Here is a 27,504-nt window from a genome sequence, read left to right as displayed (position 1 = left end):
TGGTCCTAAGAAGGAAGTACATAGCTAAACAGGCCTTCCTCAAAAAGCAAGAACAGTCTTAAACATACAAACTGACCTTACACCTAAAGGAACTGGAAAAAGTGCAGCAAATAAAGCCTAAATCCAGCAGAATAAGAGAAATAATAATTAGAGCAGAAATCAAGGATATAAAATTAAAAAAAACAACACAGTAGAACAGATCAATGAAACTAGGAGCTGTTTCTTTGAAAGAATTGATAAGATCAATACACCCTTAGCCAGTCTTAACAAAAAGAAAAGAGAAAGGGGGAGACTTGGTGGCTCAGGCTATTAAGCATTTGACTCTTGGTTTCAGCTCCGTCACGGTCTCAGGGACCTGGCATGGAGGCCTGCACTGGGCTTCCTGCTAAGTGGGAATTCTGCTTCTCCCTCTACCTCTCCCCACTCTCACTCCTGTGTATGCTTTCTCGGGCACACTCTGTTTCAAAAGAAATAAAATCTTAAAAAAGAGAGAGAGAGAGAGAGGACCCAAATAAATAGAATCATGAATGAAGAGGAGAGAGGACAACCACCACTGAAGAAATACAAACAATAATGAGAATATTATGAGCAATTAGATGCTAACAAATTAGGCAATCTGGAAGAAATGGATGCATTCCTAGAGATGTATAAACTACCAAAACTGGAACAGGAAAAGATAGAAAACATGAACAGACCCTTAAGCAGCAAAGAAATTGGAGAAGTAATCAAAATTCTCCCAACAAACAAGAGTCCAGGCCCAGATGGCTTCCCAGCAGAATTGTACCAAACATTTAAAGAAGAATTAATACCTATTCTTCTGAAGCTATTTCAAAAAACAGAAATGGAAAGAAAATTTCCAAACTCTTTTTAGGAGGCTAGCATTACTTTGATCCCAAAACCAAACAAAGACCCCACCCACAGGAAGAATTACAGACCAATATCCCTGATTAACATGGATGCCAAAATTCTTACCAAGAGCCTAGCTAATAGGATCCAACAGTACATTAAAGGGATTATTCACCACAAGCAAGTGATATTTATTCCTGGGCTGCAAGGGTGGTTCAACATCCACAAATCAATGACATACACCACATTAATAAAAGAAAGGACAAGAACCATATGATCCTCTCCACAGATACAGAAAAAGCATTTGACAAAATACAACATCCTCTTTTGATAAGAAGTCTGCAGTGCAGGGATAGGGGGAACATACTTCAATATCATAAAAGCCTTCTAAATGGGCACCTGGATGGCTCAGTGGGTTAAAGCCTCTGCCTTTGGCTCGGGTCAGGATCCTGGGGTCCTGGGATTGAGCCCCACATTGGGCTCTCTGCTCGGCAGGGAACCTGCTTCCTCCCCTCTCTTTTTCTTTTTCTGCCTACCTCTCTGCCTGCTTGTGATCTCTGTAAAATAAATAAGTAAAATCTTAAAAAAAAATAAAATAAAAATAAAAGCCACCTATGAAAAACCCACAGCAAATATCATCCTCAATGAGGAAACACTGAGAGCTTTTCCCCTAAGGTCAGGAACATAGCAAGGATGTCCACTCTCGCCACTACTCTTCAACATAGTAGTCCTAGCCTCAGTAATCAGACAACAAAAAGAAATAAAAGGCATCTCAATCAGCAAGGAAGTCAAACTCCATTCTTTGCAGATGACACGATACACTATGTAGAAAACCCAAAAGACTCCAAGCCAAAATTGCTAGCACTAGTGAAGGAATTCAGCAACGTGGCAGGATATAAAAATCAATGCACATAAATCAGTTGCATTTCTATACAGTAACAATGAGACAGAAGAAAGAGAAATTAAAGAGTTAATCCCATTTAAAATTACACCAAAAGCCATAAGATACCTAGAAATAAACCTAACCAAAGAAGTAAAAGGATCTGCACTCTGAAAACTATGGAACACTTATGAAAGAAATTGAGGAAGACACAAAGAAATGGAAAAACATTCCATGTTCATGGACTGGAAGAACAAATATTGTTAAAATGTCAATGTTACCCAAAGCAATCTATATATCCCATGTAATCCCTATCAAAATACCATCAACATTTTTCACAGAGCTGAAACAAATAATCCTAAAATTTGTATGGAATCAGAAAAGACCCTGAGTATCCAAGTAATTCTAAAAAAGAAAACCAAATCTGGAGGCATCACAATTCTCTTCAAGCTCTATTACAAAGCTGTCATCGGTAAGGCAGTATGGTACTGGCACAAAAACAGACACACAGATCAATGATCCTGAACAGAGAACCCAGAAATGGACCCTCAACTCTACGGTTGTCTAATCTTCAACAAAGCAGGAAAGATTATCCAATGGAAAAAGACAGTCTTTTCCAGAAATGGTATTGGGAAAATTAGACAGCCACATGCAGAAGAATGAACTTTGACCACTTTCTAACACTATACACAAAAATAGACTCAAAAACAGATGAAAGACCTAAGTGTGAAACAGAAATCCATCAAAATCCTAGAGGAGAACAGAGGCAACAACCTTGTTTGACCTTAGCTGCAGCAACTTCTTGCTAGACACGTCTCCAAAAGGCAAGGCAAAGAAAAGCAAAAATGAACTATTGGGACTTCATCAAGATAAAAAGCTTCTGCACAGCAACAGAAACAGTCAACAAAACTAAAAGTCAACCTACAGATTGGGAGTAGATTTTGCAAATGACACATCAGATAAAGGGTTAGTATCCAAAATCTATAGAGAACTTACAAAATTCAACATCAAAAGACTAAAAAATCCGGTAAAGAAATGAGCAGAAGACAGGAACAGACATTTCTCCAAAGAAGACATACAAATGGCCAACAGACACATGAAAAAAATACACTCAACACCATCCAGCAAATACAAATAAAATACAAATACAACCACAATGAGATTACCACCTGACACCTGTCAGAATGGCTAAAATTAGCAACTCGGGGAACAACAGATGATGGCAAGGGTGTGGATAAAGGGGAACCCTCTTACACTGTTGATGGGTATGCAAGCTGGTGAAGCCACTCTGGAAAACAGTATGGAAGTCCTTTAAAAAGTTAAAAATAGAGTACCCTAAAACCCTGCAATTGCACTGCTAGGTATTTATCCAAAGGATACAAACATAGTGATTCAAAGGGGCATATGCATGTCAATGTTTATAGCAGCAATGTCCACAATAGCCAAACTATGGAAAGAGCCCAGATGTTTTTGGACAGATGAATGGACAAAGAGGATGTGAGATATATATATATATATTGAATATATATTGATGTGTGTGTATATATATATGATGAGATATATATATATATATATGATGAAATCTATGCTGGAATATTACTCAGCCATCAAAAAGAATGAAACCTTGCCATTTGTAATGATGTGGTTGGAGCTAGAGCATATTATGCTAAGGAAAATAAGTCAGTCAGAAAGACAAATACCATATGATTTCACTCATATGTAGAATTAAAAAAAAAACATAAATGTAGAGGAAGGGAAGGAAAAATAAGATGAAAACAGAGAGGGAGGTAAACCATAAGACTCTCAACTCTAAGAAAGTGTGGGCTGCTGGAGAGGAGGTAGGTGGAAGATGGGATAACTGGGTAATAAACATTAAGGAGGTCACTTGAAGTAATGAGCACTGGGTATTGATGCAACTGATGAATCACTACATTCTGCTTCAGAACAAAGAATATAGTATATGTTACTTAAATTGAATTTATACACAAATTTTTTTAAAAGTATAAACTATTATAAGACAAGTAAATTCTGGAGACCTAACACATAAGTATGGTGACTATAGCTCATATGTACTGTGTATTTAAATTTGTCGAGACCGTAGATCTCAAGTTCTCATCACACACACAAATAATGATAATTATGTCAGGTGACTGATACTTTAATTAGCTTGGTTATGGTAATCATAATACAATGCATACATATACCAAAATATACACACGTTAAATATATGAAGTTTTTATCAATCATAGAGTAATGAAACTAGAAAGAACTGTTGGAAGTATACTAAAAACAAAACCAAAACCAAACAGTGAATCACTTAAGAAATGCAAACAGGTGTAGTTTACATTTTATTTTACCCTAAAAAGTATACGTCCATTTGTTAGTTTGCTGAGTTAGGCCCATGGCATTTTGGAGGGGGTCTGTTAGTGCGACTTCTACAGAAATCATACCAAGGATTTCTCATCTGGGTGCCCAGTTTGAATTTCTGTAGGTAAAGCAATGTAAGTGCAAAATCCTACTAGGCTTTTACTTCTTTTTTTTTTTCAGATCCAAATGTTTACAGTTGTGTTACCTACCCCTACTTTAACAACAAAAAAGTGCAGTTTGCCATTTTAAGATTTTTCCAAAGTTTAGCTTAGCTTTCATAAAAAAAAAACCTTTGAAACTCATTTCATCATTTTGCATTATTTGATACAATGAGCACAACCAGAATGAACAGGTCACAAGGGAAAAAGGGTTCCTTTGGCAAAAGAATCTATTCAGAGCTCCTGACACAAGTCCACTTCCCTCCACCAAGCTCACCTGCACGCACAGCCATCCCTTCTACCCTTCTTCCTGTGAAACCGATTGGGGTTCCTGTCCTGGACCCAAGAATATGTCTCGGCTTACATCTGGTCTCCCAACTCCTCAGATACTTCAGTCTACATTCTATTTTCACCAACTCCCTCTTTTCTACCTGGTTTCTGGGATCTCATCCATTCCTAAAATTTCCTACCACCTAATTGCTTATGATATTTAAACCTGTGATTCCCTCCTGATGTTTCTCCTTATGTCCAGAACTGTATCTCCAAAAGCCTACTAATTAAATCTGCTTATATATTCAAGAAGGACCTTCATATCCACATTTCCAAAACGTAATTCATCTTTTGTCCTTCCTCTCCAATCAACTCTGCCTTCAGTGTCCCCTATTTTCCTACAGGGTATCAAGATTTACCCAGTTTCCAAACCAGAAACCTTTAAGGCATCACTGACTCATCCCCTTACTCTATATCAATCAACCCCGTCACCCATTTGATATTTCTTGATCTGTATTAATTTGTTATAGGTTAGCATTTCCAATTGAGTAAACAAAAACACAGGACAATCAGTAAAATTTTAATTTCAGACAAATGATGAATAATTTTTTGGAGGAGTTTTAACCCCTACACCATTTGGGACATACTTTTACTAAAAAGTTATTTCTTGTTCATATGAAATTCAAATTTAACTGGATATCCTATATTTTATGGCAATGCTATTACAGGTTTCCAATTCCAATTACTCATACCAACTTTAGGATAAAAACATAAAAACAAACAAAACAAAACAAAAAGCCACAACTGCAAAACTGATATTACAACACAAGCTATCAAAGCTCAGTTTGTTATAATTAAAACTAGTTCATGTGCACAAGCTCCAAGATACATATTTTAACAGTAACTCCACAGGGACCCATGTGTCACAGTAAGATTGCCCACCGTTCCAGAAGCATCTTAGCATAGGCGGGCTGCCATAACCAAATACCATCAAGAACAGAAATTTATTTACTTACTCACCATTCTAGAGGCTCGGAAGGCCAAGACGGAGGCTCTGGCACTGTCCGTTTCTGGTGACTGCTCTCTTCTGGCTTGCAGACAGCTATCCTACCCCTAAACCCTCACGTGTGGTGAGAAAAGAGACCTTATGGGCCCTCTGGTGCCTGGTCTTGTAAGGCCAATAATTCAATCATAAAGCCCCGCCCTCATGACGTCATCTGAACTTAATTACCTCCTAAAGGCCCTACCTCCAAATACCATCCCATTGAAGCTTAGGGCCCCAACATAGGAATTTAGGGGGCACAATTCAGTACATAAGACAGAAGCTTACCTAGTTCATAAATTGTACAGTAGCCGTCTCTTTCCTCTCCCTACTGTTTTCCATCTAAACTAATGAATCTCAAACGTTAGCCCCATTAGAGTCACCTGAGAGAGCTTGTTACAACCCAGACTGCTGGTCCCATCTGCGTAGTTTCTGATTCAGTAAATGCAGGCTGGAGTTAGGGAATTTGCATTTCGAATAAGGTCCCAACTGATACTGATGCTGCCGGTCCGAAGACCACACTTCAAGCTCTGCCTTAGAGATCCTCTTTGTCTGATGCGGGGACTGAGCATTGTTTTTTTTTAAAGCTCTCAGGTGATTCTAAGAAGCGACAGGGTTGAGAACATTGTCCTGATGCATTTTCCATGCGATAGCCTGTATGCTTTTTGGAAAGCCTGAATCTGCGACAGGAACTCATCAATTGAAAACACTGAATGGCGTCTGAGTTGCCCTCAGCATCAGACGTAGCTTCTTACCAAGTCTTGCAGAGCCTGCTTCATGTGCTTCCGGCTCACTTGTTTGCTGTTGCCTCTAGTCCGTGTCAGGCTGGCTCACCTTGTCATGACCTATAACCCAGGCTTGCTGGATCAATGGCAGTTCCCTGAAGTTGATCTTGCTCTTTTTCTCGCTGAGTCTTTGCGCATTCCTTGTCTTTCCTGGGAAAGTTCTCCCCAACACACCTCTCCACCGGGCTAACATTTCCTTTCCCTTTAGAGCTTTACAGCTAAGAAGTGTGAGCCATGGGCCAGCAGCATTAGCCTCTCCTGTTAGAAAGGCACAAGCCTCGCTCCAAACCTACTGAATCAGAACCTACATTTTAATAAGATCCCAGAGTGAAAAAAAAAAATCCCAGAATGATTCATAATTACCTCAAAATTTGAGAAGCACTTTTTTTTTTTTTTTAAGCTCCTGGAGAGGTATTTTCTCTGGATTGATGTTTTTGATCCCCCAAGACTCAGGCAGGTTCCTCTCCTCTCTGTCTGCCTGGTAGTCTTCACTAGCAGCTAACACACTGCACCTGTGTGCCCCATTTCCCACTGGCCTGTGAGCTCTCTGCAGACAAGACTGTTATATTTATCCTTGTATTCTTTACAATAGCACAAGACCTAGCCCATAACAGATGCTCAAAAATAGTTGTTGATTAAATAAGAGCTTTTTATAAACATGTATTTATTTATTTATTTATTTATTTGAGAGAAAGACGGAGAGGGTGGGGGATGGAAGAGGGAGAGAGAGAATCTTGAGCAAATTCCTTGCTGAGGTGGGGGAGCCTGATGCAGCACTCGATCTCGCAACCCTGAGATCAGGACCTGGGCCAAAACCAAGAGTCAGACACTCAACCAACTGAACCACCCAGGAGCCCCTAAATAAAAGCTTTTGGAAATAAGTAGAGAAAGCATTAGCTTTCCAGTTTAAAGAGATTGGGACTAATTCCTTCTTTGCCGCTTACTAGGTGTAGAATCTTGGACAAGTGACTCACTTTTTAGAACTTGCTAGCCACTGGTAAAATGAGAATAACATCAACTATTCTATAAAGATGTTGTCAGGATTAACCCTATAATACATCTAAAGTCAGAACACAATGCCTGCCACATCAGAATTGCACAGGAAGTGGGAGTGGTCTTCTCCCTTAGTTCTCCCAAGTGGTCAGACTTGAATGAGTTTACTAGAATACTACTCATTGACATAGAAAGACAGGCTGTACTTGAGCGAACTGCCATTTTTCTTCTTGCTCTTTTTCCCATTGCATAAAAGCAAAAACAAGTCAATAAAACTGAGTACTGACCTGGAATCAATGTTCTTCTCTGCTTTGTGTCAGAAAGACAAAACCCAAACTTGGGCCATCAGACATGCTGGTCTTTAAGGATCTACACAAGGGATCCCAGCCAGCTTCTGGGACCCCTGGGCTTCTTCATTTCTGCCCACCAGTGTCCTAAAGAAGAGTAAATAAACTTTTTATAATGTGATTCAAGGTGGGGCAGCAAACAAATGACCTATAAGCAGAATCTTCTGCTTTAGATGTACTAGCTGGAGGTTAAATTTTCCCCTGAGAAAAATTACCATCTTTTTGATAATTTACCTCAAGGCTGCTCCTACATCCTGTACCCTTATTCTCCAACCACAAGATTCTAATCCCCTCAGTGTCTGGCTCCCAAGCTTTTTCTAATAAATGAGCTAATAAGGACAGAGGGGTGAAATTATCAACACCAGAACCAAAGGATTAAAACAGCAGAGTGGATTGAAAGAGGAGGCAGAGAAGGCAAGGAGGGGTACTTTTCATCTACCGCAGACTTGACAATATGTTGGCCATAAGACCACCCCTAATCTGGGCTATGGGTTTTGCACAGGTCAGAAAACTGTATTACCTGAGCCGAATTCACATTTTCCTGAAGTATTGTGCTAGACTGGCTAAGCTGAAGATTTTTTTTTTTTAATAGATCATGCCACCCACACTTCCACAAGAGCAGAATATAAAGCTAGAGTGACTAGATGAACATCAATGTCTGAACGATGTTTCTTTCAATGGATATATACAAACCAAATACTTTGCTAGGATCTCTGCATAAACATCGTTTGGATACACAAACATCTTATGCTTTAGTTATCTTTATCTGTGTAAGGGAAAAAGCAAGCCTTCATCTGTTGCATACTTTTGAAAAATTAATGGGTAGAAACAACTTCACAAGCTTTCTCAGCTACAAAAGCATCTCTGTAAAAAGTAAGTTACTGAAATTAATTGTAAATAATACAGTGTAATGGTTAATTTTAGGTGTCGTCTTGACTGGCTATGAGGTGCCCAGATTAAACATTTTTTAAGATTGATTAATTTGAGAGAAATAAGACAAGTGGTGGGGGGCAGAAGGGAAAAGGAGATTCCCCACTGACCAGGGAGCATGATGCTAGGCTCAATCCCAGGACCCTGGGATCATAACCTGAGCTGAAGGCAGATGTTCAACCGACTGAGCCACCCAGGTGCCTCTAAACATTTCCAAGGATGTCTGTGAAGTGTTTCTGGATGACATTCATATTTGGATTGGTGGACTCAATAGATTGCTTCCTCCTTTGTGGGTGGGCATCACCCAATCCATTGAGGACCTGAATAGAACAAAGGTGGAAGGAGGAATTAGCCTCTTTTTACTCCTCAATCAGCTGGACATGGCATCTCATCTTCTCCTACCTTTGGACTTGGATTTACTCCATTTGCTCCCCAGGTTTTCAGGTTTTTGGACTTAGACTGAATTACACCACCAGGTTTCCTGGGTCTCCAGCTTGCACATGGCAGAGCTTAGGTCTTCTCATCCCAAGATTTATTATGAGTAATTGGCGCATGTGATTATGGAGGATGAGAAGACCCAAGTCTGCCATCTACAAGCTGAAGACCCAGGAAAGCCGGTGGCATGATTTGGTACACCAATAGGATAAAACATATATATCCTATTGTTTCTGTTTTCTCTGAAGAACTCTGGCTTATAAGACAGGAAACTGCTTATTGAGGTTGTATTGAAAGACTGACAATAATGAGGCTCCTCTCCCTGCTTTGCCTTCCTGGGAACTTCCTGCATAGAAGAAATTTGATTTAAAATCTATTGTGCCTTGATTGAGTTAAGTATAACTCGAGAGGATTTATGCAGATTTAGGTCTCAACTGGTTCCCTGAAGGGGGAAATGTTAAAACCCCTGATATAAATCCACCAAGTAATCTACCAGTAACACAAATATGTCCCACTGTCCTCTGTGCACTTTGTAATTCCATTTCCCTGGCTAGGACCTTCTATTCCTCCCACAGCAGAACCACAGGCTCTTTAAAAAAAATCAGTCTTTCCCCTGAACTCCAAGAAGACAATGGCCCATTTGGCTTAAATGCCTGACTGACTACCTGGGTGTCACATCTCTAGACAGAATTTTTCAGGCCAGAGTAGCTGGCTCCATTGCTGCCTCTTGCCTCCCTCTCACCTTTGTCTTTCCCTTTATCAGCCTGTTTTGGCTCCCAGCCCCTTCTCCAACCATAACAGCCTCTTCAGGCAATCTTATCAAATGCAGCAAGGAATGAATTATGTGGACCTCATGCAGAGACACAGTGTTCATCCCGGGCTCAGCTCCATTCATTTTAGGAGAGAAATCTGTAGAGGTCACTACCCCAAGCAGTCTCAGCCAGTGCTGTCCCAAGGGCCACTCGAGGCCATTGAGCCTCTCTCTGGTCCTGATTTAGGCCTTATGGCTTCTTTGAGTATGAGACAAGTACCCCGTTTCTTCAGTGTCGGCCAACCCCACTCCATCCCACAGCTCCACCCCTGCGGACCTCGCTGGCTTGTCTGATGGGCACCACATGACCTGACCTCTGTTTCTTCTGATGCCTGGTTTTCACTGAAGCACTTGTGTACTCATCATAAATGGGTGTTATCAGTTAGCTGAGTCTTCTTGTCTAGATAAGTCTGTTAGATTCTAACACTACCAAGTTTAGGACTATTGTTCCAGTATAAATAGCAACCCCCCCCCCACACACACACACTCCAGAGAATCTATACTTTAGGTCTCGTAAATTAGCATAATCCAGAGCCCTCACAGAGAGAAATAGCACTAAGTCTGGAACAGGGAATTCCTTAATTATGGAGGAGTTATTAAAATAATGCTTATTAGTGAAGGAGTACTCCTGTAGTTATTTAAAAACGGCACTTCAGGCAAATTAGACTGCCATATAAATAATAATGAAATTATAGCCAAATGGTGAGGTAAAATGGGCTACATCTTTCTAGGTAGAAGTTTCTTGGTATTTTTGTATTACTGGCTTCATATAGCTAAGTACCCCCAACGGGATGTCAGCAAAGGAGATTATCCTTATAGGGAAAATCACTGCCCTGAATGATTCCTTGGGGAAATTTTAGAACCTTTATGAAACATTGATATAGTCCAAGGAATTCCAGATTTTGATATGCTTTATGAACAGCCACACTGAGGCTCTCAATCTTTTCTCACATGAATCATAGTTAGATACCGATACCTGTCATTTATTTTATTGCTAAAGATAGCTACTTACCAGTTGCTCTTTCTTCTTCTTCTAAAGTCTAAGATCCCAGTTGATTCTCATTATTTGTGTATAAAGTCTCTGAGAATGCTGCAAATTAGCAAATACTGGATAGTTTTCCTAGGGAAAATCCAGGGTTAGTTTCATGTGAGCTTCTGGTCACATTATCATCAAATGATCAATATGCAACTTTGTTTTTCGTGTGCTTCTGTTAAAAGATACCATATTTAATGAATATTATTGATTCATTAACATTGAACCAGCAGCCAACAGCACTATAACTCATGACTGAATTATGCTTCTTTAATGCATGTTTTTTTCTCTGTAAAGCATATCACAGCCTCCTTGTATAAAGGAACACTAGACAGCACTTTAACACTACACTTGAAGGCCACCATTTTAAACCATGAAATCACCAACCAAAAAAAAAAAATCACTACTGTAATTATTGGCACCATCATAGACTGCAAAAAGGACACTTTATAGTATGAGAGCTGAAACAAGAAGGCAGAACACCACCTTGTCCCTCCTCAGCTTGGAACATGTCAGGAGACTAAAAGTTTTCAGGGCTCTGTGAAAACCCACAAAGGATCACAAAATACCAAGAGTTTGATTACAAATAAACTTTAGAGAGTAGGTCAATTCACAAATATGGAAATTGTTAAAAATGAAGACTGATTGTATATTCTTGGTCCCCAGACCCTCTCTCCCTTAAGTATCCTCATTCTTGGGCTACTCGGTGGATTACCTCATGGATTTAAATGACTTGGGCTTCTAGAACCCTACTGGGTCTGCTTTCGTGAAGCAAAGTCCTTAAGGGGATCTTTTCCTTCACCCCAGTTCATCAGCTAATAACCATCACTCTCTGCAGGGAACACTTGTCAGCTAGCAGGAGTCCGAGTAAAATTCAGTCACATTTAAGAGTTCATGGCTGATATGATACCGCTTCCAGAGATGATAATTTTGCAAAATCTGTTTGTTCCATAATCATATGGAATGGAACTTTAGTAGGATTTCAGAGCGGTCGGTAGATAATAGAGGAAATGAAGGTAAGGAAGGCACATTTCTGGTATCATATCATAAGGGAGCACTTTCTCTGGGAACTAACGTTCCCCTCCTAGGCCTATGGTTGTAACACATGTCCTGGGAAAGCCCGTGATTCTGGACTTGTTTGATGTCAACAGTCTCAGAACATGAGAATCCACTGCCTACTCTTCCTGAAGTCCCTCTGATTATTTCAAGCTTCCACCGCAGTGTACAGGGTATTGGCACCAAGTTTTCAACCAGGCTGGGGCTGAGCATCTATTATGCTACAAAAGACGCCTGGCCTCGAAAATCTCCCTTCCGGGAGCTGGCTGGACAGGAAACTGAGTCCAGGACAGGCTTGCAAATGTGGTCAAGATTCTTTAGCATAGTTTGGGGCTGCCACCTATTGTTTAAAGTCTTATCATTTCAAAAAGATGACTCTAGGGACGTCTGGGTGGCTCAGTTGGTTAAGCAGCTGCCTTCAGCTCAGGTCATGATCCCAGCGTCCTGTGATTGAGTCCCACATCGGGCTCCTTGCTGAGCAAGGAGCCTGCTTCTCCCTCTGCCTCTGCCTGCCATTCTGTCTGCCTGTGCTCGCTCTCTCCCCCTCTCTCTCTCTGATAAATAAATAAAAAATCTTTAAAAAAAAAAAAAAAAAGATGACTCTACCCAGAGCCTGCAGAGATAAAAGCCACTGCCCTGACCCATGCTGGGAAATGTAAGTGCTCTTTCAGTGGCACTGTACACAGCTCTGTAAATCTATACTTTGGAGTCAAGCCCAGCAAGAGATCGAAACATTCCCTTGTAGGTCCTCCCTGAACAGCAGTCACGCATGTTCCCACATGAAAAAATGGCCAAGTTTGCTCCTGGCAACTCCCCACCTTGGAGAATTTCAGAAATGCCTGTGGTCTCACCAGAATGAACTGTTTGAATAAAAGGAGGTAGAGAGCATGAGAGGAGACTGGACGCTGACTGATTTCTTGGTCTCTCCTTCCTTCCGCCCCACCCCCCACCTCCTTCGCTACAGATGTTTTCCCTGGGCTTCTATCAAGACTTCTTGGCTTACTCTTTGGCTCGGTCCCCAGGAAAACTGTATTCAAGTAAGGCAAATGTTGCGTGAATGAAGAAGAGAGACTGCCTTTTCCTAGCTAAGTAACTGTCGTTTTGGTTTACTTTCCAAGTAACACTGTTGATTTTTTTTTTTATAATTATAAAAGTTGTCAGGCTTATTGCAAAAAAATGTTGAAAAATGCAGACAAGCAATGAAGCAAATGACAAAAATCAAGTAGATCCCACTACGCAAATATAATCATTGTTGACACTTGTTTTCTCTTATCCTTTCTTTGTGAATCAGTATGAATAAATATGTTTCCAATGGGATTGTACTGGATATAATGTCTGTATGCTGCCTTTTTCACCCATTTGGCTATACACTCTATGTATTTTCCATGATATTACATATTTTCAGACAATCATTTTTTTAAAAGTAAACTATTGAAATGATCATATAGTTTTTATTTTTTCTTTTGTTGATGTGATGTAACACATTGATTGATTTGCAAATATTGAACCACCTTTGAATTCTGGGAATAAATCCCATTTGATTGTGATGAGTGATTCCTTAAAACATACTGTTAAACTCTGTTCACTAATATTTTGTTGACAATTTTTTTTAAAGATTTTATTTATTTATTTGGCAGACAGAGTTCACAAGTAGGCAGAGAGGAGGCAGAGAGAGGAGGAAGCAGGCTCCCCACTGAGCAGAGAGCCGATGCAAGGCTCAAGCCCAGGACCCTGAGATCATGACCTGAGCCGAAGGCAGAGGCTTTAACCCACTGAGCCACCCAGTCGCCCCATTTGTTGACAATTTTTGCATCTATGTTTATGAGAGAAATTGGCCTGTACTTCTCTATTTTGTAGTGTCTTTATCTCATTTTGTTTTTCAGTTAATGCTGGCCTCATAGAATGAATTTGGAAGCTTTCTTCCCTCTTCTATCTTTTGTAATACTTTGAGAAGAATCAATATTAACTCTTCATTAACTGTTTGGTAGAATTCACCTGTGAAGCCATCTGGTCCTGGACTTTTGTTTGTTGAGAACTTTCTGATTACATATTTAATTTCATTGTTAATAATAGGTCTGTTCAAATGTTCCGGTTTTTCCTGATTCAGTTTTGGAAGGTTATGTGCTTCTAGAAATTTATCCGTTTCTCCTAGGCTGTCCAATTTGTTGGCATATAATTTTTCTTAATGTTCTCTTGAAAACAAATTAAATATTCAAGAATGGGAAGAATGGATGGTTAGAATATGGAAGTTGATCATATGAAATATTATACAATAATTAAAAGGAAATGTAGAAATAATTAAAAGGAAATGAGGAAAATGTACAAGACTGACCTAGAAGGTTCTGAGATGTATTGAAAAAGGAAAGCATGTGGGACATAATACACAGTGTGAGCACAGTAAGATTATATTAAAAGCATTTGAATATGGGGGCACCTGGGTGGCTTGGTCAGATAAGTATCTGACTCTTGATTTCAGAATCGTGGGTTCAAACCTCATGTTGGGTTCTGCACTGGGCAGGAATCCTACTTAAAAAAAAAAAGCATTTGAATAAGTAAGGTAATGTATATATGAGTACATGAGTATCTGGAAAGACTCTGCATCAAAATATTGATGTCTCTGAGGAGAAGAATGATTATAAGACAAGTCTTCTCATTTTTTAGTGTATGTATTTTTATAGTTTTAATTTTTTATTTTATTTTTTATCATTTTATTTTTATTACTTATTTAATTTTATTTTTTAAAATTTTACTATTTTATTAATTTATTTTTATAGTTTTAATTTTTAAAAGATTTTATTTATTTATTTATTTATTTATTTACTTGAGAGAGAGAGAGAGAGAGCAGGATGAGGGACAGAGAGAAAGGGAGAATTTTAAGCAGACTTCACACTGAGCACAGAGCCTGCCCTGGGGTTCGGTCTTATGACCCTGAGATCGTGACCTGATGCAAAAACAACTGAGCCATCCAAGTGCCCCAAAAATCATAGCTTTTTTTTTTTTAAGATTTTATTTATTTATATGACAGAGAGAGTGAAAGAGAGAGAGCACACAAACAGGAGATGGGGGAGCAACAGGCAGAGGGAGAGGGACAAGTAGACTTCCTGCTTAGCAGGGAGGCCAATGTGGGGCTCCATCCCAGGATTCTGGGATCATCACCTGAGCCGAAGGCAGATGCTTAACCCACTGAGCCACCTGGGCACCCCCAAAATTGTAGCTTGAAACGACTTAGAATTTCATCCTTGTAGTCAAAGGAATGCCAGAGCTAGACACATCCATATCACTAGGGTTGCACAGCCTTTCTTTCCAAATGTCTTCCTGATTTCTGTAGAAATTCCCTACGATTACAGGTAAAGCCAAAATCTGCTCATGATATATTAAATAAAAACTCTAACTAGAACTCTTGGTTAAACTTAACATGTAATACTTTCTTGTTATCTTTTCTTGGAGGAGGGTAGGATGGCTCATGTTTCAGGTAGGGGATGACTAATCTGCATTCTACGGGAGATCCTTTTTGCCATTAGCAGAAAAACTATATTTCCTTCTTATGGCTTACTTTCTTGGGCTTCCAAAATGATTCCATTTTGCTCATTCTGTGTCAATTGAAGTGTTAAATGCTTGAGAGACAATTTTGTACGCAGAAAAGATGAATTGCATCTGTCGTGCAAAAGGGAATGAAATGAGTCTCAGAGGGCTTGTCTCGGAAAACCCACACCCATGCCCAGAAACCACTGCTTCATTTCCTAACCACTTACTTAGAAACCATGTATTCCTTTCTAAAACGCTGCCTGAAATTGCTGTGTTCCTATAGCGTGACTTAGGTCGTGGCATGTCCTTTCACAGGAATCCCTGTTAATTCCCCACCGCCGGCAGGCTTGTCTGCGTTTCTTCCTTTCTTTCCTCTTCTCTGAACTTTGCGCTGGACAGAAAATCACAAAAATTCCCACTACTCCAAAATAGCCACTTTTAACCTTTGGATGAACATCCTGCAAGTTATTTCTCTATTGAAAAGAAAAAATATCAATATGGCTATAAATATGTATGGACATAAATGTATATTTCATCCTTGTCTTCTTTTATGTTTAATTGATTAAAACATCAATTAAATTACAGCTGAATAAAATACAATGAAATTTGTCTGGAAAACTATCTCCTCATCAAATTCTGGGTTTAAGCTTGAACTCCTTGCACTTGCACGCCAACATATTTAAGACAGGACCCATTCCCTAGAAAACCTTCTTCCCTCTTCATCATTTATCTGAACAACCTTTGATTCAGTCACATTTCTGATGGGAAACTCTTTAAAAGCATTAGAATAGCCACCCATCCTATGTAGGCATCCTTCCAAAAATCCCTCTGCTCTGCAATTCTTTTTTTCTTTTTTAAAGGTTTTATTTATTTTTTTGACAGAGAGAGCATGCGTGCACAAGAGCAGGGGAAGTGAGAGAAGGAGAAGCAGGCTTCCCGCTGAGCGGGGAGCCTGATTCAGGGCTCAATTCGGCACTATGCCATGCCGGGACCCTGGGATCATAACCTGAGCTGAAGGCAGACACTTAACCAACAGAGCCAGCCAGGCATCCCTGCTCTGCAATTTCACAGCAATTCTATAAATGTCCCAACTCTTGCCATTCGACCTCTATTGAATGTTACTGTTTTCATCTTTTGCTAAGCTGAAGGGTAAAGACAGCCTTGGACATGCTTTCTTACCCCGCCTTACTTAGCACAGTGTCCTAGATTCAATAAGCAGCTGATAAATATTTGATAGTAGAGATGAGGATGCTGTTACCACCATATAAGAGGACTTCACACTGATGTTTTATTCCCAAATATCTGGAGTAGATAAAGTACGCACTACTTTACCCAATCTTTCTGATTCTATGTGTTCTCTACCATTTCCTATAGCTCCAAATCTGACATCACTCTTTTTTTTTTTTTAAAGATTTTATTTATTTGTTTGATGGTCAGAGATCACAAGTAGGCAGAGAGACAGGCAGAGAGAGGGAGGGGGAAGCAGGCTCCTCGCTGAGCAGAGATCCTGATACAGGGCTCGATCCCAGGACCCCGAGATCGTGACCTGAGCCAAAAGCAGAGGCTTAACCCACTGAGCCACCCAGGCGCCCTCTGACATCACTCTTGTTTAGGGTCTAATATGAGAGTTTAGGTCTTGAAGATCTTTCCTGAATATCAAAACACAGTAGTTTTCCTTCCTTCCTTCTTTTCTTTCTTTCTTTCTTTCAACATTTTCATTCTTTACAACAGTGAGAATCATTTTATTAAAGGGCTGGAAGCCAGGGGCTTCCCAGATGTAGGATGAATAATGCTCTTCTTATCCTGGAGGTCAAGACCTTCACCACCTGAGGTTTCATATATTTTATTCCTCCAAGCTGTCATTTCTCTTTTTCAGTGCCTGCTGTGTTCCAGGGCCCAAACCAAATGCTTTATACACAATCACCCCGTTTCCTATTCACAATAAGTCTGCGAGGTAGACATTCCTCTATTTTGTTCATGAGAAAAGGGAAGCTCAGAGATATTAAGTAACTTGCAGATATCTCTCTGTCCTGGCAAAGTTTAGAAAGAGGCACATTCAAGGCAGATTGTTTGATCTAACTACTGGTTTGGTAACAATGTTAGAAAGTGAATTAAACTATTACAAAACCCTCCATGGAAAGGTACCCATTAAAAGGTTCTGATTAATAAACACATATTTACTCCTTTGTAGGTTTAATTCCTGAAATCTCTGGGTTCTCAATGAGGCCTTTTGCCAATACATTCACAGTGTAGAGTTTTCATGGGGATCTAATGCTTCCCATCTTTTTTTAAAAATTCTATTTACTTGAGAGAGAGACAGATATAGAGAGCACCAGCAGGGAGATGGGCAGAAGAAAAAGGAGAGGGACATACAGACTCCATGCTGAGCATAGATCCTGACATGGGGCTCATCTTAGGGATTGATTCCAGGCCCCTGAGATCATGACCTAAGCTGAAGTCAGACACTTAACCGACTGAGACACTCAAGTACTGCTCTAATGTCCTTCTTGAGTAAGTGCCATATCTCAAGACTTGCTGGGCTACAGGTGGCCTGGTGATGGGCAAGGGGGTTCAAAAGGGATCAGAACAGAACCTCTTGCTGGGATGGAACTGATGTTGGGTAGCTTCAGGCCTTGGGGGAAGGTGTTTTGAGCATTTAGAGATTAGTTCAAGAAAGCTGCCCAGTCATGATATCCAAGATACAACAACAATGGTGGTGTGGGGGGGTGCCCTGTGATGTGGTTGCTACTGCTTAGAAAACCTTCCTGTGTGCCTGGAACTTCACTTATATCACCTATAATCTTTAAAAAGGATTTCCTGAAGTGTGGTCCATGAAACACAGTGCTCTGGGCATGAAAAAACCTCTGGGATCAAATACGCGTGAGAAACAAACTGCACTATTTCCACTCCACCAAAGAAATTGGATTATTAAAGTAAATGGAAAAATAAGCAACCAGGGTGTCTGGTTAGCTCAGTCCATTAAGTGTCTGCCTTTAATTCAGGTCATGATCCCAGGGTCTTGGGATCAAGTCCTACATCAGGCTCCTTACTCAGTGGAGAGTCTGCTTCTCCCTCTCCCTCTGGCCCTCTCTCTGTTCCTTCTTACTCTCTCTCTCTCAAATAAATAAATAAAATATTTTAAAAAATAAGCATTCACTCCACCAAAGAAATTACATTATTAAAGGCTCCAAAAATACAAAAAAAGGCCAAAAAATTTTGTAATTAAGCCATATTGAAAACATTTTAAGAATATGTAATGAACAATAGAAATGGGTAACTCTAGTTGTCAATATTTTAAGAAATTTTTGTTAAAAGGAGAAAGCAAAGATGGTAGTTCAAACACACAGAAGGAAGGAATGTTTCTCTGCAAGAAGGGAAGCATGACAAGGTTTTTACACAGAGCAAACAATAATGCAGAGACAGAGCTTGAAGTTATGTGTCCATTTCCTCAAAGAAATTGCAAGCTTCTTAGGGGAATGCCAAAAAGAGTTTCTGAAATTACAAGAGAATGGATAATTAATGGAAGATAATCCCCAAGAAGGATAAAGGGTCTAATTCAAGGGAGCCTGAGGAAGGAAAGTGGAAAAGTACTTTCTCTGAGCTCCAAGGGTTTGGGAGAGCATGGGGAAAGCATACGTATGTTCTGAGTGGAGAAGAGGTTACACAGAGGAGCTGACTGGTGGTGGAGAGCCCTTCCTTCAGGTGGCCATGATGTAATGTGGTAATGAGGGAGGCTGGGTCACCGCTCACAGAGGGAGCTGGCTGCATTTTGGTAGTGGGGCAGAAAGGGGAAAGAACCAAGGAAGACAGAAAACAGCTGTTGGCCCCATATGTCTGGGAGGCAACAAGAGATGTGTAAAGTTTTCTGAGTAACAGTGAGAACCCAATGTGAAGAGTAGTCATATTTGGTGGTGCTTGAGGGTGTGGTCCCGGGAGCCAATATAGGTTTGGGTTTGAATCCCTTTTTGAAAGATGGTAAGAATTGGATTAGGTAATATATGTAAACGACTTAGAAGAGTGCCTTGCATATAGGTAAGTACTCAGTGTTAGTTATTGTTGTTAAATTTTGGTGGAGCTCCTCATAAGACTGTTGTGATTTTTTCCTTTTCTTTTTGTCTCCTTTAAAAAAAAAAAGAAAGAAAGAAAGAAAGAAAGAAAGAAAGAAAGAAAGAAAGAAAGAAAAGGATTTTATTTATTTATTTTAGAGTGAGAGCACAAGTTGCGGGGAGGCAGGGAGCAGAGGGAAGAGCAGACTTTCCCAGGGAAGAGAGCCTGATGCAGGGCTCGAGCCCCAGGACCCTGGGATCATCACCTGAGCTGAAGACAGATGCTTAGCCAACTGAACCACCAAGACATCCACGATTTTTCTTAAAGAAACACAGAGTTACTTGGGACAACCAAAGTTATGAGCATCGTCTTGATGTGAGGCAGGAACCCAAGACTGAAGATTGGCCCAGCAGGTACTATAGGAGGCCACAAGGTGAAGGAGTCTGGAGCATAGAAATCCTGGAAGAAGAATGGTGAGATATCTGACATTGAGCTTTTAGCTGAGGAAATACTCAGGGTGATGACAAGACCTAAAATATTGACATAGAAAACATGGCTACCATATTTGTATTCATTTTATTCTTTGACAAAATTTTTTTGTGTGCCTAATGCCAGCCACTTGCTTATTGCTGGTGTACAACAGTCAACAAAGCATACAGCCATTGGTGTCTTCCTAGAGCCTTCTTTCTAGCCAGAGCACTAGCAATCATCCAGCAGTACCCTAAACTCCTTCCTTGAATTATTGCCTTAATCTTCTTGACAAACCAAGTTGGCAGATATTCTCAAACACATTTTTCAGACAGAAATTATATTTTACCACAAACCAAATAGCTAATAAATGGCAAAGCCAGGTTTGAAACACTTACTTCATTCTAAAGTTCATGTTTAGAAAAGTTGTTCTGATTTCCTCACCATATTGCCAAATAATGGTGGTAGTTGCATAGAAGATCTTTAAGAGTTGGTAGCTTAAGACCCTTGACATCAGAATGTTAGACCTCTCCCATGGGTGCTGAGTTCCCCAAGAATGAGGGAGAAGAAGAGGTACCAAGGAAAATGTGAACTTGGCAATGAAGTCTTGGAAGAAGTGAAAGTGGGTGGTAGAGAATGGTAAGAGGAAGTATGGACAGAGCCATAAAGTAAGAGTAGCTCTGGTTTGCCAGACCAACTGCTTCCTCATTCCTGCTAAGGGGGATGGGGGTTGGGAGAAGTCATGTCCTCTATTGCAGAAGGTCTGGGATGCCTTGTTCAGACAAGGAGGTGAAAGGAGTGGGCACGGCAGAAGCAGCTGAAGTTGGAAGGGCATCCCAGAGCACTGTGTCAGTAGACAGAGGACAGAGGGCTGGATTTAGTTTCTAAAGTGTTGATAGGAGAAGCAAGGAAATTGGGAGACAAGCTGGAGATGTAAGTTAAAAGAATGCAGGAGAGCGATGCCCCCCTGGAACCTTGTCGGAAGGGGTTGAAGGGTCGCATGTACCGCATTCCACGTGGAATGTCAGAGAGGGCAAGTCCAACTGCAAACTCACCTGCCTCGGTGTGTACCACTCATAAATGGCCTCATCTCTTCCTTTGGTGCTGGGGAAAGGAGGATCTGGCATCACCAGAACTTTCCAGGGAAACTTAACTGTCGCTAGTCTACCCCCACTGAATTGAGAGGTTATTTATGATTGCCAAATCAGCATAAACAAGGATATCACCAGGCATACACATATTTCACAACTTTTACCATCTCATCATAAACTGGCCAGGAGCCTATGGTGACATCCAATCCTCAATTATTGGAACCAGGCTTTAAAATTTCCGGGAGCCCAAATTGTCTAGCTAGCAGGTACTGAAGAGGGTGGATCTGAGTGGTCAGGCCTGGAAAAAGTCTCCCACAAAAGGTAAGTTACAGATTTCATCAGCTGTCTTTTAAAATAGTTGATCTGTTCTTTTTGAGTAATGCTTGTTCAAATTTGTAATTTTATTTTATTTTTTAAAATAGTTTATTTATTTATTTGAAAGACAGAAATCACAAGTAGGCAGAGAGGCGGGCACAGAGAGAGGGGAGGCAGGCTCCCCGCCAAGCAGAAAGCCCAATGTGGGGCTTGATCCCAGGAACCTGGCTTGTGACCTGAGCCAAACAAAGGCAGAGGCTTTAACCCACTGAGCCACCCAGGTGCCCCTGTAATTTTATTTTTTTTTAAGATTTCTTTCTTTATTTATTTGAGAGAGAGAGAAGAGACTGAGCATGGGGTCAAGGGAGAGGGAGAGGGGCAGAGGAAAGTGCAAAGAGAGAATCCCCAAGTAAACTCCCAACAGAGTGCAGAGCCCAACATGGGGCTCGATCTCAGGACCCTGATATCATGACCTGAGCAGAAACCAAGAGTCAGACGCTTAACCAGGTGCCCCACCAAATTTGTAATTGTAAAGGTTTTGATGAGGTTAGGGAAAAGAGGAGGGATTCATTCCAGTTGTACCAAACAATCCTAGAGGCCAATGGTTTAAATGTACAGGAATGAAGAGATAGGCTCTAGGGAGGAGAAAACAGATTTGAGTTTCAAAGGTCTAGCGTGTGAATACTTCCAAATTTCAATACATATATGAATCACCTGGGATCTTGTGAAAATGCAGATGCTGTTGAGTCTAGGGTAGGACCTGAGAAACTGGGTGTTTATAGTAAGCTCCCAGATGGTGCTGATGCTGCTGATCAACAGACCATACTTGGAATAGCAAGGACCAAAACTACCTGACTAGTCAGATGTAGCTTCAGCGGCACCTGATGACTCGGTCTGTAGCGCATGTGACTCTTGATCTCAAGGTCTTGAGTTCAAGCCCCACACTGGGTGTAGAGATTACTTTTTTAAAAAAAATCCTCAGAAGTTAGCTTGTTTTTAGGGGCACCTGGGTGGCTCAGTGGGTTAGTCTCTGCCTTCAGCTCAGGTCATGATCTCAGGGTCCTGGGATCTATCCCTGCATCGGGCTCTCTGCTCAGCAGAGAGCCTGCTTCCCCCTTCCCCTCTGCTTGCCTCTCTGCCTACTTGAGATCTCTCTCTCTGTCAAATAAATAAATAAAATCTTTTTTTTTTTTAAGTTAACTTGTTTTTTAGGTAAGATGGCTAATAAGGAACCTATTAAAACATATTGGGCATCAAATGTATGTATAATAGTAGGATAACTGTCACATTTGTAGCCAAAACGTGCAGGTTTAAAACTCTGATTCTACCATTTTCTAGCAATAAAACTTTGGGCAAATCCCGATCTATCTCTGAGTCTCAGTTTCTGCATTTTTAAAAATAGAGGTAATAAGATCCGCCTGGGTTGCCTGACCATTGAGGGTGGGTGTGAGAACCAAAGGAAACACTCAGTGAAAGTTCTTTTTTTTCTTTTTAAAGGTTTTATGTATTTATTTGACAGACAGAGATCACAAGTAGGCAGAGAGGCAGGCAGAGAGAGAGAGGAGGAAGCAGGCTCCCTGCTGAGCAGAAAGCCCAATGTGGGGCTTGATCTCAGGACCCTGGGATCATGACCTGAGCCAAAGGCAGAGGCTTTAACCCACTGAGCCACCCAGGCGCCCCATCAGTGAAAGTTCTTAATAAACTAAGGGTGCTGCACATGTGTAAGCATCATCATCATCATCATCATCACCATTACTATTATTTATTATATTTGAAGCTAATGAAACCTAATAGCTCCCATCTCTACTGTTTTTACTTTGATAGATAGGTAACATTGCCAAGTGTCTGCATCCATCTGATACTGTGTGAAGCACAATAAGAATGACTTGATTTGCTCCGCACCACTCTCGTAACAATGGTGATAGTAATGAGAAAAGTCAGACCTAGAACATTAAGATTATGCCTAGCTGCTAAGGGTTGATTGTGATATGAGCTCAGCCTGCCTCTCCAAAACTCAAACTCTTACTCACTGCCTCCAGTTGATTCACTGTAGCAAACACCCATCATCACAGAAGAAGGTGATGGTCTAGAACAGGGGCCAGCAAACTTTTTCTCTAAAAAGCAAGATCCTAAATATTTTAGGCTTTGCATGCCAAATTTACATCTCTTGCAACCATTCAATTCTGTCACTGCAGAACAGAAACAGTCATAAACAATATTTAAAGGAATGGCTGTGGTTGTGTTCCAATGAAATGTTACTTAAAAAACAAGTGGCAGGGGCGGCTGGGCAGCTCAGTGGTTAAAGTCTCTACCTTTGGCTCAGGTCATGATCCCAGGGTCCTGAGATCGAGCCCTACACTGGGCTCTCTGCTCAGCAGGGAGCCTGCTTCCCTCTCTCTCTCTCTGCCTGCCTCTCTGTCTGCTTGTGATCTCTGTCTGTTAAATAAATAAATAAAATCTTTAAAAAAAAAATGGCAGGGTATCTTTGGCCTGCAGGCTATAGTTTGCTGATTCCTGGTCTAGAAAATTCTGAGTTGTTCAATATGGTAGCCACCAGCCACATATGCCTATTTGAGTTTAAATTTATTTAGGTTAAATTAATTTCAATTCCTCAGTTGCATTAACTACATCTCAAGTGCTCAATAGCCACAGGGGCATGGTGTCTACCGTACTGAACAGTATGGAGAAGATTTCCAACCATAGGAAGTTTTAACAGTGAGTCCTCATCTAGATCATCTTTTGGGGTGGGGGAGAAATCCCTTACGGGTAGCTGTGAGGACATGGAAATTTACTAGTTAACCAGCTGTATGACTCTAAGTCAATCACACCATCTCCCAGAGCTTCAGACACATAAAATAGGAATACTACCTTCCTCACCATGTTGTCATGGGAACTAAACCATAAGTGAAAAGCACTGTAATCTACTAGGAGCTGCACGAACGTAAGCCATCATTAGGATTCTGTTATTGAAATAAGAGAAAATGTATGGATGTAGAATTTGTGTAGGTACTTGAAACCAGAGAAGCAAATTTTCTTTTAAATCACCCAATGGAAAGCTATCAGGATGTCAAAGAATTATCAAAATAAGGAAATATTATTTGCACAGTATTCTAATTTTTGGACAGGAAAGAGACATGAAATCAGGCAGATTTTATGGCCATTCATCTTTCAGAGCTTGGATTTGCCTTAGTAATGCTTAACGTCTTCAGGAAACAGATGAAACCATCCAGATAGGAGCAGTGATAAAATTGGACAGGGCGCAGTGTCTATCCTGAAAGAGATCAAATTTTTATTCATTTTTGTCACATCCAAAATTAAGAAGGATGGAGCATCTCACATCGAAAGTTCCAGTCTTTGCCTTTGCTCCTCCTTCATAGGAGCGCCCTTTGTACCACATCCACTGTGGATTCCCGCAATGGCCAAACACAAAGCACAATTTTGCCACAGAGTGATGGACCAGGCCATTGGCTGCCCAAATGGTTCCCGAAGTCTCTGGTTCCCCAAGCCTCTTTCCTCCTACCATTCCTCATCTCAGCCATAATTCACCCTTCCAGGGAAATCCCTGTTATCCTTTCCCTTCCATCAGTCTACAGTCCTCTCAGGCCCTCAGGGATTCTGTCTCTTAAGATCCACAGGGTCAGGCCACTCTCCAGAGGAGAAGGTTTCCTCCTGTTTGGTGGTGGGTACAATCCTTGTGATTCCTGCTAATAACTAGGAGTTCTGTTTCATATGGATCCTTTCTTACAGCTTTTCATATGATCTTTCTAGAACCTGTCTTGCAACTCTCCATCCCCTTTCTATTTCCTTTCACCTTTATGTCTCTCACCACTTCAGTACTCACTCTTACAATTCACTCCCCCATCCCCACCACCCACTGATACTTGCCTATCCAGCTGGAATCAAAGTTTCCCTTCTCACATACAGCTGCTAGTGGTGTATAGTGATTGAACCTTTAGGAAACTAATTTGGGAATATTTTTCTAAATCTTTAAAATGGTATACACAGGGGCACCTTGATGGCTCAGTCTGTTGGGCATCCAACTCTTGACTTCAGCTTAGGTCATGATGTCAGGGTTATGGAATTGAGTCTTGTGTAGACCCCATGCTCAGTGGAGAGTCTGCTGGAGATTCCCGCTCACCCTTTCCTCCTGTCCCTCCCCATCCTCTCTCTCTAAATTAATTAATTAATTAAATTAGAAAAGCATATGAAGTTTGGGGTGCCTGGTTGGCTTAGTCAGTTAAGTGACTGACTCCTGGTTTCAGCTCAGGTCGTGATCTCAGAGTTATGAGATCAAGCCCTGAACTGGGCTCCATGTTGGCTGTGGAGACTGCTTGGGATTCTCTCTCTCCCTCTCCCCCTCCCCCTACCCCATGCGCTCTCCCCCTCTAAAAAAAAAAATGCAGATACACTTTTGCCAGTGGTTTTACTTCTAAAGAAGTATCCTAAGGAAATAATAGAGATGCACTGAAAATTACTAAGCAAGGATATTCATTACTATATTATTTATATTAGTAAAAACTTAGAAATAACCTAATTGTCAATGATAGGAAAAAAATAAGACAAACATCAAATTTAGAAATGGAAACAAATACAACATATTATTAAGAGTGGTTTTTGTCTGGATATCTCTGTGCTATCTCTGGTTATCTCCAGAGCATCAATGATTTCTATTTCCTCCTTTCTCCTTTTCTATTTTTTACAATGTGTATATATATATATATATATATATATATATATATATATATATATACACACACACACATGATCAGAAAGAGATTATAAAAGTGAAACTTTCCCATCTCCCTAGCCTGGCTCTTTTATATTGCTCTCTATTATTTCCATTCAAAGATTCAAAACACACATTCATAGGCTCAGACAACCTTCATGTTCACCAGAGAAGTCCTAAGGAATAGCCACTTACAAAGACTTTCCTGTATATATTTGAAGAGAAACCTAAGAGCTTGCTTTGGGGTCCCTTACAATTGATGGTCAGTTTGGGAAGGAGAGGGGTTAAGGCCAAGATCCCTGAAATACGCCTGCTCTCAGTGTGTCAGTGTAGGGAATGTAGTTGCCAATCCTGTGGGGAAAGCCCTCTTGTTACCATCACTGTCCCTGCAGTGCTCAAGAAATGGCGCTCATGAAGCTAAGTGACAGGACATCTCTGCAGATGATGACAGTTGGGAAGGAACAACAGTTGACTGAGAAAAACAGTGGCTTTCTCCAAAATATGGATGCGGCTCAAGATGCGAAGCAGAAGTAAGTGAAACCTGGGCTCCTGGGGGCAGTTGCTGTGGTCCTGTCCAGACACTTGCTTGGGACAGCAGTATGCAAGTAACGAGATCACCAAGTTCAGGGGTAGGGTTGACAGCCTTTTCTACAATTCTTCTAATTTTGACCTCATGAGTATTTTTTGTGAGACACTAAAGGGGCCTAAGGTCATCAACCAGATGTACCTCAGCTGAATAGCAATTTATAAAAATACTTTGATTGTTTTGTGCCTATATTATCTTCATCTGCACAATATATAAACCATTTACAATACTTTGTAGAGTAGACAAAACACAAAACGTTCATGTAAATATACATATACATTTGTTAGTACATGATAAAAACGTGTTGTCATATAAACCAATAGTTAACAACCTTTTTAAATAGGAAGAAATTTATTAAAGTAAAAGTTTTTCCAGAATCTTAGTATGTCAAAAAAAAGCCAGTATGACATTGAAGATGTTTTTAAATGTATTTGTAATTTACCAATAACAGTTGTATATACATATGGAAACTTTGAGCAGTATTTATGTAAGCAAAATTTATTCAGTCTATAGAAATATTTATAGATTCCCAAACCCCTTTCTATGCAGGGTAGCTGCAAATTGTCCCCCCCCCCACCTCAGGTTCAAAACCCACAGACTGGAAACCCCTGCCATTGGCCTCCATTACAACTGACTAGGATTCACTCAGAAGTATACGTGAGTGAAGATGGCGGAGAAGTAGCAGGCCGAGACTACTTCAGCTAGCCGGAGATCAGCTTGATAGCTTATCTAAAGATTGCAAACACCTGCAAATCCATCAGCAGATCGAAGAGAAGAAGAATAGCAATTCTGG

The 27,504-nt window shown here is 40.5% G+C and overlaps 1 protein-coding gene and 1 long non-coding RNA gene across 5 annotated transcripts in view; one reads left to right on the top strand and one right to left on the bottom strand.

Annotated features, from left to right (window-relative positions):
- Positions 1-7,047: 7,047 nt before the first annotated feature.
- Positions 7,048-20,583, bottom strand: LOC309868575. Of its 2 annotated transcripts, XR_014313729.1 has the most exons (5): positions 20,392-20,583; positions 10,877-10,984; positions 8,729-8,938; positions 7,629-7,775; positions 7,048-7,152 (listed from the first exon to the last, which is right to left on the bottom strand). It is a non-coding gene; the product is annotated as an uncharacterized lncRNA (long non-coding RNA). The 2 variants fall into 2 exon arrangements; XR_014313730.1 differs by lacking the exon at positions 8,729-8,938.
- Positions 20,584-21,163: 580 nt separating this feature from the next.
- Positions 21,164-27,504, top strand: part of SMCO2 (single-pass membrane protein with coiled-coil domains 2) — a 35,378-nt gene continuing 29,037 nt past the window's right edge. The window contains exons 1-2 of one of the 3 annotated variants that reach the window (XM_082738552.1): positions 21,164-21,405; positions 26,567-26,655. In XM_082738552.1, the coding sequence (XP_082594678.1) occupies positions 26,567-26,655 (89 nt within the window). In that variant the 5' untranslated portion in view covers positions 21,164-21,405. Of the gene's footprint in view, positions 21,406-26,517; positions 26,656-27,504 lie in introns of all 3 variants that reach the window. The other 2 variants (XM_082738551.1, XM_082738553.1) reach the window with 2 other exon arrangements.

This window comes from Mustela nivalis (genome assembly GCF_964662115.1).
Source record: "Mustela nivalis genome assembly, chromosome: 7".
Classification (NCBI taxonomy): domain Eukaryota; kingdom Metazoa; phylum Chordata; class Mammalia; order Carnivora; family Mustelidae; genus Mustela; species Mustela nivalis.
Note: the sequence above shows the minus strand (reverse complement) of the source record. Positions and strands in the feature narration are given on the sequence as shown.